The sequence below is a fragment of the Hibiscus syriacus genome, unplaced genomic scaffold, assembly GCF_006381635.1.
Source record: "Hibiscus syriacus cultivar Baekdansim isolate YM2019G1 unplaced genomic scaffold, ASM638163v2 tig00110831_pilon, whole genome shotgun sequence".
In the NCBI taxonomy this organism is placed as follows: domain Eukaryota; kingdom Viridiplantae; phylum Streptophyta; class Magnoliopsida; order Malvales; family Malvaceae; genus Hibiscus; species Hibiscus syriacus.
In genome coordinates this window covers 2380787-2395000 of record NW_024062882.1, presented here as the reverse complement: position 1 = coordinate 2395000, position 14214 = coordinate 2380787, and the positions used below count along the sequence as shown (strand labels likewise).

General features: G+C 34.1%; 1 protein-coding gene and 1 long non-coding RNA gene across 2 annotated transcripts in view; one reads left to right on the top strand and one right to left on the bottom strand.

Annotated features, from left to right (window-relative positions):
- The window catches only part of LOC120142656, a 12138-nt gene extending 9574 nt beyond the window's left edge, over window positions 1-2564 (top strand). Inside the window, exons 3-4 of the long non-coding RNA XR_005517870.1 lie at window positions 2266-2315; window positions 2448-2564. This is a non-coding gene — a long non-coding RNA (uncharacterized LOC120142656). The remainder of the gene's footprint in view (window positions 1-2265; window positions 2316-2447) is intronic.
- Window positions 2565-7581: 5017 nt separating this feature from the next.
- On the bottom strand, window positions 7582-8575 carry LOC120142802 (V-type proton ATPase subunit c2-like). Its single transcript, XM_039157299.1, has 2 exons — window positions 8491-8575; window positions 7582-7862 (listed from the first exon to the last, which is right to left on the bottom strand). The coding sequence occupies exons 1-2, from the start codon at window positions 8567-8569 to the stop codon at window positions 7582-7584; spliced, it is 360 nt and encodes a 119-aa protein (XP_039013230.1). The 5' UTR covers window positions 8570-8575.
- Between the last annotated feature and the right edge of the window lie 5639 nt (window positions 8576-14214).

Genomic DNA, 14214 nt, shown 5'->3' with positions numbered 1-14214 from the left:
ATCCCAACCTTAATCTTTCATTTTTTTGGTTATAAATGATTAATTTAACCTCAAATGTGTAATCTCTTAACTCTCATAACACTGTGTGTTCTATATTAGGTTCTTTTTCTAACAAATTGGTATTTAAGTTTTGGCTTAAGGGTTCCTACAGCTCTCAAACTTTTTAAAAAATAATTAAGCCTCTAAACTTTTTATTACACCCAATTGAATTCTCAAACCAAAAAATTAAATCAATTAGGTCCTCAAATCGATAAATTGAATCAATTATGCCATTTGATCAATTTTCTCCGTTAAATCTCAACATTCTTTTCTAAAATATTACTATCACATGACACACTTTAATTCTGCTACGTGAAAATTAAAGTTTATATATATATATAAATTAGAATTTTAAAGCATTCTAATTTTTTTTAAATGACTTAATTCCCAAATAAGTGCCAAAACTGTGCCTTTTGTGCTGAATAGGTGTCTACAATATTTTTTGGTTCATCTAAGTGTCTAAGTTTACAAAAGTTAGTCATTTAGTTGCCCGAGACGTAATGACCATTAAATAAAAAACGTTATTCATTCATTTTCTGACAGGTGTCCTGATTATAATTTCTTTTCCATTTTTCTATAAAATTTGAATATATAAAAATAAAAATAAAAAAATATTAATATTAACATTTTAATCATAAAATTTTAGCCTAAAAGTAAAAAACCTAAAATTTACCACGATCCTTCTTCTGCTTCTCCTTCTCTTCCTTACCCATTATGCTGAAACTCTCTTCCTCTCTCATTCTCTTCTGAAATGTCCTCCTTCCCCGTTCTTCCTGAAACTCTCCTCCTCCCCTTTCAGTCACATCCTCATCTGTTTTTCCTGAAACGCTTCTCCATGGAATGTCATGTTTGTTATGGTTGATTTGAATGATATGTGTCAATGGATTTGAATGGTATGTGACAATGTGTTAATGGAAGATTGTCCAAAAAATGTGTTAGATAATGGGATATAATTTGTATGTTGTCCACAAATGTGTTAGCAAATGCAAGCACCTTATTTGTATCATCCTCTACCCCCAAATCTGGGTTGCAACCTAAAAATCTGGTTTCCAACTTAAATTCTGGGTTGCAACCTAAAATCTGACTTCCAACCTAAACAATTTAGGCACCTAATCGATGCCAAAAATATAATCTAGGCATCTAATTTGACCCAATAAATAACAATAGGCACTTGATTTAAAATAAATAATGTCTTAAAACAACTTGTACAATAAACAACATTTTCTTTATACTAAGGTTAAAATAGCAGATGATGATGAGAGTGAAAGGGGAGGAGAATCGTTTCAGGAAAAACAGATGAGGATGTGACTGAAAGGGAGGAGAAGAGTTTTAGGAAGAACGGGAAAGGAGGAGGTTTCAAAAGAGAATGAGAGAGGAAGAGAGTTTCAACAGAATAGGTGAGGAAGAAAATGGGAAGGACTGTGGTAAATTTTAGGTTCAAGTATTAATGTTTTATTTATAAAAAATGGAATAAAAATTATAATCACGGACACGTGTCAAAAAATGAATAGATAACGGTTTTTATTTAACGTTCGTTACGTCTCGAACACCTAAAGGGCTAAAGTTTGTAATGTTAGACATTTGGATGGACAAAAAAATATTGTATGCACCTATTCAACACAAAAAGTATAGTTTGAATTCAAAATTAATAAATTCCTCAAAATATCAAGTGATAGCAACGTAACATACATGTTACACCAATTGATTGAAATAAAATCTCTAAATTTAATGGCCAACATCAGTCAATAGGTAAACTTTCAAAATATACGAACTTCACGAGGCAAAATATATTTGGAAAATTAATTAATTTATTAAAATTTCAAGGACTTGTGACAACTTAAACCTTAAGTTTCTCTCAAAATTATTAATTCTACCTAAATTTCTTTTCCATGAAAATATTTTCGTTAATCAACAACAATCAACGATAAACCACTCAATAATTGACACATGACAACGCGTACATGACTTTTGTGCCACATTTACCCGTTTTCGACACATGAATATTCGAATTATACAAGTTCGAGTAAATTAGTTTACATGCCAAAAGGTCCACACAATCCATTTTCCATGCATAACGCATCATCTCCATTTAGGAAAAAAAAATTATACAGCAATAGTTTTAACCTTATGGAAGATACACTAATGAAAGAAGAATCAAATACGGAAAGAAGGTTCAACGTTCTTATTAAGGAGAGACTCAATTTCTTCTACAAAAGGGAAAAAGAGCATCCACCAAACCTATGATCATTGATATTTATGTGCCAACCCTGCACTTAGTCACCAAACCTATGATCATTGATATTTATGTGCCAACCCTGCACTTAGTGCCCATCCATAACTAATTTCATCGTAACCGATAAGGTTTTCCGACTAGCACTAGGGATAAAATCAATAAGCGAATACTACAGCGGTACTCAGGCATCTTATTCTGCTCGGGATTGGCCGGCTCGAGAAGACAAGATGATGCCGACGATAAGGCCATAAAGAGCCAAAGCTTCGGCAAAGATGAGAATAAGGATCATTCCGACAAAGAGTTTTGGTTGCTGCGCATTAGCTCTACAACACACAATCATTCAAAAGTTCAAAATATTTTCCATGACAGTGAGGTTAACAATATATATCACTTTATTTAAATAAGCCCTCATACTTTTTATATTCCTTAATAACGTCTTAAGCTTTTAACTTGTGTTCAAGTTACTACTTAACCATTGATCATATAAGAAAAACTAATTCATTAGTGTGCCTATAATCCCGCCTCGTATCAATGCAATAGGCAGCATAGATTTCAAACCTATTCGAATCAAATAAGGAGAGGATTCACTAAGCTAATATACTCCAAAAATTCACAAAGCAGCCTCAAAAATTACAGAAAAGCTTCAACATTTTCACACAACTACATCAGGACCCACCGTAAAAATCGCAAAATTTTAAAACTTTTGTCAAAACATGTAACTCATAAAATGATTTATTATTATTCAGAAACAAAACAGGATTTTCATACTCAGATATAAAACAAAATACAGTCTACATGCCCCCTAATCACATGTACCATCCTCTGAAAGAAACGTCGGAAGAACTCCCTTATTGATATCGATAGCTGCACTGGTACAATTCTTTTATCCTGCAATAGTGAGTAATAGAGTGAGCTTCGGAAAGCTCAGTAATACAGAACTACCAGATGATGCTACATGACATGCAGATAAATGGAAAGCCATATAATTTCCTTATTGAATCAAACGTATACCCGTTGAGGAATAATCTTGGGTTCTATCAGTAGTTCATCAAGTTGAAGCCATGAAAATCACAATTCATAGGAAGCATTCAAAGTATGACATTTTCAGGAGATCGAATAGGATGTATAGTGTGTTCCAATCAAAACTAGTGAAAAGATATAAATCTTTTAAAACCATAGTTGAACCCCCAACCAAACTCCATTATGCAGTTCCCCAGAACTACATCCATAGGGCTTGCCCTCATCAAACAACAAAAAGGGGAGCCAACCTAAGAATATACATTAGATCTACCCAAGGACATCCTTAGATCCGTAGAGTTACCTTAAGCACACAGCTAAGGGAACCAACCTAAGGATATGCCTTGGGGCCTACCCAATATATCCTTAGGTACGTAGGGTTACCTTATGCACACAGCAAAAGGAAACCAACCTAAGGATATGCCTTGGGGCCTACCCAAGATATCCTTAGGTCTGTAAGGTTACCTTATGCACACAGCAAAGGAAACGAACCTAAGGATATGCCTTGGGGCCTACCCAAGATATCCTTAGGTTCGTAACGACTTATAGCCAAATCAGGGTTGTGCCTCTATACTCCAGATTCCTATCCATATAAAAATCCAGTATAAATCAGTTTTATCTGTAAATCGTAATACCTGGATCGTGATCCAGTAATATGTCATATCCGTGATCATGAAATAAATCGTATATCAAATTTCCACATGTACATCATAAGTAGTCAAATGATTAACCCAAGGGAGTACCTTGGGCCTGAAAGCCTACCCAAAGATCCCCTTAGGTCCGTAAGAAATTTTCAGCTTGATCAGAGTTATACCTCCAGTCTACTCATATAATATCCCAGTAAAATATTTTGAGTATAACCAGTGAAACATAAAACCATAATTCATAAACCAGTAGTTTCTGTGATTCCATAAATCATAAACAATTTATATTTTCGATAAAACCATAATCACAAATCACTTACCATGTTGCCATGGTTCATAAACCAGTAAATCAATACTTGTACTAAACTCATTTCAAAACATATAAAACCGTCATGTAATTAATTTGGAACACACTAGAGTATCCACGTATATTTTTTTCAGAGGCATTTATCGTTATCAATAAGGACAACATGAAACTCGAGCAATTTGATCGGATTCCAGGAACAAGGTTCTATTGAGGAGAATCGACTACTAACCGATCTAGCCAGACATTTAAGGTTGATACTTTAGAATCTCATTATATTTTCGGGTGCATCAGGAAAGTGTTCTAGAATGCCCAGAGTGATTTGAGCTAATAAAGGAGAAACGAAGCTTCAAGAAATTTACAATCCATGTTAATCGATTGGTTTATCGAACAATTCGAACTGAACATTCTCTTAGAACTAATGCATGTCGACCCATCAATTTACTGCCTTTTTAGGGTATTTACTCTTTAATACCAACAATTCTTGTCCATAAATCATCTTCGTAATCATTGCTGAATTGATCTTCCAATAGTCTTTATTTCATTTTCATATTTCAACGATATCAATAAATACATACGTACTTGATTCATGTTTTATAACCCATAAGGATAATTCAACATGTAAGTTTAACAGTGTTCCCAAACTCATCCAATCACCTATTTAATCTTCACTCGTTGAGGTTACTCATTTCGTTTATCAGTCAAGTTTATCCCGGTTACTTCAGAGCTTTCCAGATAATCCAGACGTTTCTGAATTTCAGATGCATATTGTACTTTCGTTTAATTTAATTTGGTCTTCGTGGTTTATTTGTCTAACAAATATCCATTTCTTATTATCGAATGCAACCTAGAGTTGAGTTGAGCTGAGTACTTTCAAAATTATAATCGAACCACACTTGAGAATACGAACACGCATTCAAGTAACATCTATACATTTTAGGTACTGACATATACACTAGCATTAATTGTTCGGCTTAATATGTGATCCATAACTTTTAAGAGCAGTACCACATCCATGTTTATTTGGATTCCTTAATTAATCCAACACTTCTACTAATTTTAGGTCATAAGGGTATTTTGGTCATTCTGGTTCTTAGTTTCATTCCATTCTTTTCAGAGCTCGAGGATATCCAATCATTCCTGAGCTTGGTGATATTCGTGGGTTATTTTCATTACACGGGTATTCTGGTCATTCTACAGATCCGATTTTTTCAATTATTTTCTTCCATCATGTCTTATTATTTAATTCCAATTTATCATAAATTTCAATCCCTTTGAACAATTCTGATTAAAGAGCACCCTGATAAATTGTTCTTCAAGTATTTGCTCGTAACTCGGATATTTTCGGGTCAAGTGCCTTCTTAGATTTTTACCAACGGAATATCAAGAATTTTCTACACTAAGTCAGGGTCAACTCGGATTATTTTACCTCTCAAGGGCATTTTCTTAATTTCCTAACCAGATAATTTCGATATTAGCTCTTAACGAAAATAATTATAATTTAAAGATCCTATGGTCAATTGTTTTGCCGAACATTCTCTGATCTTGAAATTATTCCTTAACAAACTTCTAGCATCTTGCGTAAACCCTTTTTGGCATTAAAAACCAATTATCCAAATTTTCCAAGCAAAACTAGCATTTCTTATGCACATCTGTAATTATATTGGATCAATATGTCTTTTCAGAGTTATTAGCCAACTTCTAGGGACAATTCTTGTCATCCTACAACGTAAGGCTATTTTCTTAATTTTACCCTACCAGAGTATTCTCATAATTTTCCATCCAAGTACCTTTAACATTTAACCTTTGATGATATAAAATATAAGTTACAAATCCAGGGCTGATTTCTTTATCACCAATCACAAACTTGTAATTTAATTCTAACAATTCATCAATCTCTTATTTTAGTCATTTGATCTGTATTCAGTTACAGAATTTCTACCACATTCATATCGAGTGTATAAATTATTCAAGTCCACAAAAGTGATCAATGGTATCTTATTCATGCATTTACCAATATCAACATGTTCCATAAAGCATAAACAGGTAGTAAAGTATTACCTCGATTTCTGTGTAATACTGATCGATCATTAAATTCCATTCGAACACCCTTGATCTTGAAATTATCTTCCAATATTTCCTCGGATCCATATCAAAAGAAATTAAATAAAAAACGGAGCTTAATTGTGATAAACGGATCGAATCGGGTGATAAATTAGTCAAAAATAGTTTATCGGGTTCGAATTTAGCGAAACGGACTTCGGATTCGGATTCAGGACGTCGAAAACATAAAATGTGACTTTTCGAAAATTTGAAATTTTTGGTCAAAATCGAAGTCAACGGGTTTGACTGGGAATTTCGAGGCCTTCAGGTCTGAATTTCGAAAAACGGAGTGCTGAATCAGATTTGGAACGTCGAAAAATATCAGGATAGGTATACTCGGTCAAAGTCAAAGGTCGTTTAATGCCTAGTCAAAGCTAGTCAAAGTTTTGGTCAACTGTGGTCAACGCAGGAATATTCGATCATTTTACACAAATATCACCCTAACAGAAATTAATTACCAAATTAGCCACATTCTGCAAATATTTACTAAACTAATACCCGAATTTTACACAAATAGCACCAAAACATAAATTAATTACAAAATTATCACTCATACGATGTCCACTCTCGGGGGTGGCTCGTGCGGTGTGTGAACAGTGCTACGGTGTCGGAAAATTCCCGGAAAAATTCCTAAAAATTATTTTAAGCGATTTTGAGGCACTTACAAAGCTCGGTTTACAATTTTGAACGGTGGAGAGCTCGATTCCAAAACGTCGAAAACTTTGACGGTCTCACCCCTCCACGCGCCGGAGACGACGGAGAAACGGAGAACACCGGTGGACTCGAAATGATGCAAGGAACACGATGGTGCGGGAGGTGTCGTAAACGGATGACCGGATCGTCGTGAATCGACGCAAAACCAACTGAAATCGAGTTATTACCGACGATATTTTCGACTGAAATTAACGACGAACGGCGACGATTCACGACGAAAGGTTTGAGAGGTTTTGTTCCTCAGTCGACAAAGAACACGATGGTGGTTTCGATTCGTCAATCGGAGGTCGGACGGCGAATAGATCGGAGTTGAAAGGATGGTTGTTGGAGAGGGAAAACTGGAAATGTTTCTGCAGAAATACACGGGGAAATGGGTTTATAATATCTCCAAAAGAAAAATAGTTAAACTATGAGTTTAGCCACTGAATTTCCTGCACTTCATAAAATGGTCTGTCAACTTTGAATTTTTACAATTTAATTCACCGTTTCTTTTAAAATACCAATTAAATCCACCACTTTATAATGTCTTAATTTTTACCCTTAAATTGGGATGTTACACCAGCAGAAAGACCAGCAAGGCCACAAGCGAGACCAGATGAAAGATGGGCGTAACCATCGAAAAGGTAATACGATTTGGCCTTAGGGTTGATCCCGGTACTAATAATAACAGCAATAATCAAGCCATAAATACCCAAAACACCAGCCATAACAACTGGTACAATAGACTTCATCACTAACTCAGGCCTCATCACACCCATTGAAGCCACACCAACACCACTCTTAGCCGTCCCATATGTAGCTCCCATACCTAAATTCACAATTCTTTTTATTTACTTTTCTTTTCTCCAATTTATTCAATTGCAATATTCTATAGGATAAAGATGTAAAAGACTGCAATTTAAGTAACCTCTATCATTTAGCTCTCCCAGTAACACTAAAACTAACTATAGAGTTATAAATTTTACTCAGCAAAATCAACAAATTATTCATTTCATAATTATTCACATCCAGCATCAAAGGTCCACATCAAACAGAGGTAAATTTAGACATAATTCACAAAAAAAGACTTTTTTCAATTAGCTCCCTAAACAATGCTAAAAAACTAGCAATGATGTTTTACTCGGCTGAATCAAAATACTAAATCATTTCATAATTATTCATATCCGAAATCAAAGATCCACGTCAAATAACAGTAAATTTAGTCATAATTCACAATAAAAATAACTTTTTTTCCAGAATTTGTTTTCAATCGGATCGCTAAACAATGCTTAAAAAAGCTAGTAGCACTGATCCATCAATTCTCTAACAAACAATCAAATAAAACATAAAATTAACCGAGGATATAATTTTAAAAATAATAAACAGAGATATAATATTAATACTAAATAAAAAATTAAAAAACAAAATTTATAATGGGAGGTAAAACGATAGATTACAGGAGAAGACGAGAGCAGCTACGGCGCCGAGGAAGCTAAAGAACAGTGTCGTTTCATCGTCGCTGAAAGTGGAAAACATTGAGGATCACAACAGATCTCGCTGGGACGATGAAGACGATCAAATCTGAGGAAACACGAGTTGAGAACTTGCCTTTGTTTTTTTTAATCTTATCTTTATCTCTGATATATATATATATATATATATATATATATATATATATATATATATATATATATATATATTGTTTTTGGCAGAAGAGAGGAAAATTTACTTTGAGCTCATGGATTTAGAAAAAGCAGAAAGATTATTTTACCAGCAGAAAGCTAAAATTGACTGGTTGTTTGATGGAGACCAATGCACTAAATTTTTTCATTCCCAAGTTACAGTTAAAAGGAAAAGGAATACTATAAGAGTGTTGATTGATGAGAGGGATAATAAACTGGATACTTTTGATTCAATGGCTGATGAATTAGTGAATTTCTTCACTGGGCAGATTGACACTGGGGATGGTAATGTGCAAGGGTGCTTTGACCTATTCCTGAGAGACTTGTTGGGCTATGCCTTGCCAGCAGGAGCCAATGTTAATCTGGTTAAGGCTGTCACAAGTGATGAAGTCAATGTGGCCATTGGAGTCAAGGTAAAGATAAGGCCCCTGGCCCTGATGGATATACAATTGGGTTCTTTCAATCTGCCTGGGACATTGTGGGAGTAGACTTTGTGGCTGCTGTGAGGTTTTTTTTTGAAACCTCTAGAATGTTACCTGCTTTTAATTCTACTGTTGTTGCTTTAGTTCCTAAGCATCCTAACTCTTGTAGAGCCATGGATTTTAGGCCTATATCTTGCCGCTCAGTGTTTTATAAAACAGTTACTAAGATCTTAGTGAGCAGACTAGTTAATTTTTCCCCCAAAATGATAGCTCATAACCAATCAGCCTTTGTGAGGGGAAGGAAAATTGAAGATAACACCCTCTTGGCTCAAGAGATTGTTAGAGGTTATAGTAAGGGTTCCATCTCACCTAGGTGTGCAATTAAAGCTGACTTACAGAAAGCATTTGACTCCTTAAACTAAAAGTTCCTCCTTGTTGTTTTGAAAGGTTTAAGGTTACCTGAACAATTTATAAAGTGGATAGAAGCTTGTGTGATGAACTCCATATTTTCTATTGTTTTAAATGGTAGCCTAGTGGGATTTTTCAGAGGTAGAAGAGGTGTTAGGCAGGGGGATCCCCTATCCCCTTACTTGTTTGTAATGGTTATGAATGTGCTCTCCAAACTCTTGGATATGGCTGTTGCTGCTGAAACAAATTTCCAGTTCCACCCTAAGTGCAAAAGAGTGAATTTAACACACTTATGCTTTGCTGATGATTTGCTCATATTTTGTAAAGGTAATGTTAACTCAATAGTTGGGGTGAATTGTGTTTTGGAAAGATTTTATGAGATGTCAGGGTTGAGACTTAATGCCTCAAAGACAAAAATCTTTATTGCGGGTATAAATGATAATATGAGGTCTCTGGTGCATAAGGTTGCTGGATTTAAACTAGGATGCCTACCTGTTAGGTACCTTGGGGTCCCTCTTGTGCCTAGGAAGCTAACTGAGAAAGACTGTGTTAGTCTGGTGGAGAAAATCAAGACAAAAATAGGACTTTGGTCCAACAGATGGTTGAGCTATGCAGGTAGACTGCAGTTGGTGAAATCTGTTTTACTGAGCATTTCCAATTTTTGGTGTAGGCAGCTTATTCTTTCCAAAGCTGTGGTTAGAAGGGTGAATCAGCTTTGTGCAAGGTTTTTTTTGGAAGGGAGGGGACGTTCTAGCTAAGGGAGCTCGAGTGAGTTGGGAGTTCATATGCTCACCTAAATCTGAGGGGGGCTTAGGCCTAAAGTAATTAACATGATGGAACAAGGCTTACATGTTGCTACTGGTTAAAGAGCTACTTATGGCAGAGGGGTCACTTTGGGTTGCTTGGGTGAGATCGTACATTTTTAAGGGGTTGATTTCTGGTTTGTTGAAAGCAAATCATCCTTCAGTTGGAGCATACAAAAAATCTTGAAGGTTAGAGAGGAAGTGCGACCTCTATTCTTGGGGATTATAGACTGGGAGAAGGTTAATGCTCATTGGTTGTGGTAGGAGATTAGGGGGAGGACAGTGAAGGTGGAATGGCATAAGGTTGTTTGGTTTCCTATGTACATTCCTAAGCACTCTCTCATTGCTTGGATGGCTATTCTTAATAGATTACCAATGGCTGACAGACTTATCCGAATGGGGATTGGGGTGGACGTTAAGTGCAGGCTTTGTGGTATTGAGGCTGAGACTCGCAGCCATATCTTCTTCGAATGCTCATACTCGAAAGTTGTTTGGGGAATCATCATTCGACTGTGTAATGTTGATAGAACAGTGGGAAGTTGGGATGAGGAATTAAGCTGGGCGGTCTCTAGATTCAAGGGCAAAACTTTTATTGTTTTTATTCTTAGAATAGCCTGGTGTGCATATGTATATTGTACATGGGAAGAAAGGAATCATAGGCAGTTTAGAGGTAACAACAGAAATGTTGATAACATAGTGAATTGTATTAAAGAAATTGTTAGGATGAAATCTGTTCGTATAGCCATAAAAAGTAGCGTAGTTAACAGGGACCTTTGTCTAGCTTGGGGAATTAGCTTCTCTTAGGAGGTGGGTGCTGTTTTTTGGCATTGTATTGGTGTAGCAGTGAGTTCTACTGCTTCTTGGATAATAATATGAGGAATTTATCCCAAAAAAAAAAATTAATGAGTAACTTAATAACGTTAGACCGGCCGGTTTACCCTGGGTAGTTTCTACAACCCAATATAAGGCAAAGGAAAAGTGTTATAAAAAATATTTATATTTTTTAACACTTTCAATAGAGCAATATTTAAAATATTATTTTTCTACCAAAAATGTTATCTTCGCTACCTAAAATGAATGTTTACGATATTAACATTTTCGATAAAAAAAATAACATTATAAGTAGTGTCTGATATTAATATTTCCTGTATAAAAAATAACATTTTAGGTAACGCTCTACCGGAAATGTTAAAAAAATATTAACATTTCCGGTAGAACATTTTCTTAGACTTGTATTAGATTGCCTTTCTTTAGACATCCTCGGTTACCCGTCTAATTTACTAAACTAATAATCATATTAGTCGATTACTTCTTATAAGATCATAAAAAATAGGTAAAGTACATAAATGGTCTCCAACTATATGGTGATATTTTATTGAGTCTTCCAACAATTAAAAGTTAGAAAATGATTTCTCGATTCTAGGTTGTTGTTTTGTTGAGTCATTTAACTATTAAAAGTTATAAAATGGTTACTCAACTATTCATATGTTCAAATTTGTCCCTTTTTATTGAAAATGTTACAGTCGGCTGAACTTAACATTAACTTGTTGAATGAGATATGATAAATATGATCCCAAAACTGTTTTGAATTTTATAGTCGTTTGAGATTCCGAGATCATATTTTATCATATCACAATCAACATGTTGGCATTCAACTTAGACGATGTCGATTTTTTTATAGAAAAAGATGTGTTTGAAATATATGAATAGTCAGATGACCATGTTGTAACTTTTAATAATCGAGATACTCAACAAAACAATACTCTATAGTCGGAGCATTATTTTGTAACTTTTAATCGTCAAGAGATTCAGTAATTGGAGTACCATTTGGATACTTTATTCAAAAAAATATAAAGTAATCATTAAATGATAAAATATAACCATTTTTAAAAATAATTAAAAGATTCAAACAACTTAAAAAGTTAAAAGTAAGTGTGAATAAAAATCACTATCATCATTAACAAATAAAGGAGAAAAAGAGACAACTTGTGTATACATGGAAATGAAAAAAAAAAGATAAAATGGTTTTGTGTTAGATTTTGCATTCTTAGTTTTCACATTTTAAAGTGACCTAATTTTGTTTTTATATATTCTTTTAATAATTTGAGTGATTATAAGATAATATATGTGTAATTATTTTAGTTATTGACAATACACGTATTTTAAAAACAACTATTTCTCATAAAAAAAAAGACATGGCTATTTGAATATGTAACCTATAAATTAGTAGACTAAATGGATCTGCCATTAGTTATAATTTTTAGAGATATAAAGTTCTGAAAATTTTATGTTCGAGTATAATCATTTAAATTCATCAGATATTCAGAAATGTTATTAGGTGTTCGAAGATCCTAAAATTTAAAGGAAGTTCGAAGGAGATACAACACTAATAAACATGTACGTATGACTTCTAGGAATTTTGTGGCTTGTTACTCAACACTAAGAATTCATTTCATCACATGGCTTGTTACCATTTAAAGACCAAGATACACACTGCCAAGAAATAATATTTTTACCATTAATTTTCAATATTAAATAATATGTATTTTAGGACGAATTAGACTTTCATCAAAATTAATTCGGTCTCATCATTACGAATGATGATTTTATTAACTGTTTTAAAAAAATTTCTTTGAATAATTTCTTATCTCTTATTTATTTATCGATTTCACGACGTTAATTAAAGATTATTTATAACTTGTAATTCATCTATTGTAGGAATTTAAGTATTTATTGAGAAATATTATATAAAAATCTTATAATATTTAAAAAAAAATAAAGTCATATATAATAGTCTTTTTCCATTATTTAATTCTTCCGTGATCAAAACTAGCATAAAAATGGACGTATCGGTCCGGGTTGAAGGGAAAGAGAGAAACCGAGGAGAAAAGGATAATGGCTGTAACACTTAACAATGGACTCAAGATGCCCATACTCGGTCTGGGTGTTTGGCTATGGAGAAAAAAGCCATTAAAGATCTTATCATCCAATTTATCAAAATCGATTTTCGTCATCTCAATTGAGCTTGTTGTATTCTCTCATCTTAATCTTATTTTTTGAACATCGTTTGTAATTAAATGTCGTGTCAATAGCGTCACGAGATCATCTGTTTTATATGTCATTAGAAAATTAAAGCATTTTTCATATTCTCAAACTCTCATCAAAGTTGAAGTAACGTTTCGTGTTCTACTTTATCAACATTGTTTTGAAAGTGTTTTGATGTTTTGCAGCTGACTAAAGAATGAAGCTGAAAGTAGGGGAGGCATTGTCCGAAGCAACTGAGAGTGGGCTTTTTAAGAGAGAAGACCTCTTTATTACAACCAAGGCTAGTTTAAAAATGAAAATTTTGACCCTCTTATTTTTATTTTAAGATTTCTAAGTAACGGAATTTTAAATATTAAATTTTTATTAAACTGTTACAAAATGACTACGAATACAGCCCTGGAACACTGATCAAGGGCAAGTTGTTGAAGCATTCAAACAGTCTTCAAAAGCTTCGGTCGGGATTATCTCGGTTTATACCTTGTTCACTTCCCTATTTCCGTTATGCACACCGGTGATTCTTTTGTTAGAATTCGAACTTGATTCTCATGTTGGCAAATGGAAAACAAAACGTGACAGCTGCTTACGACGGCGGCAAAATAAAGAATAATGAAGAAACAATCACATGGAAAAAATGAAGAATTGAAGGGGCAGCAACCTGAACCAAAAATGCATGACGGCAAAGCTTGGATAATTAGGTGGCAGCAGCAAATTAGTGGTTTGACAACAATTGGAAGACAATCGATAAGGATTAATGGAAGCACTTTAACGTGGCATTGGGAAATGAATTAACAATGGTAAATTTTATCAAGGCAAGTACGTTT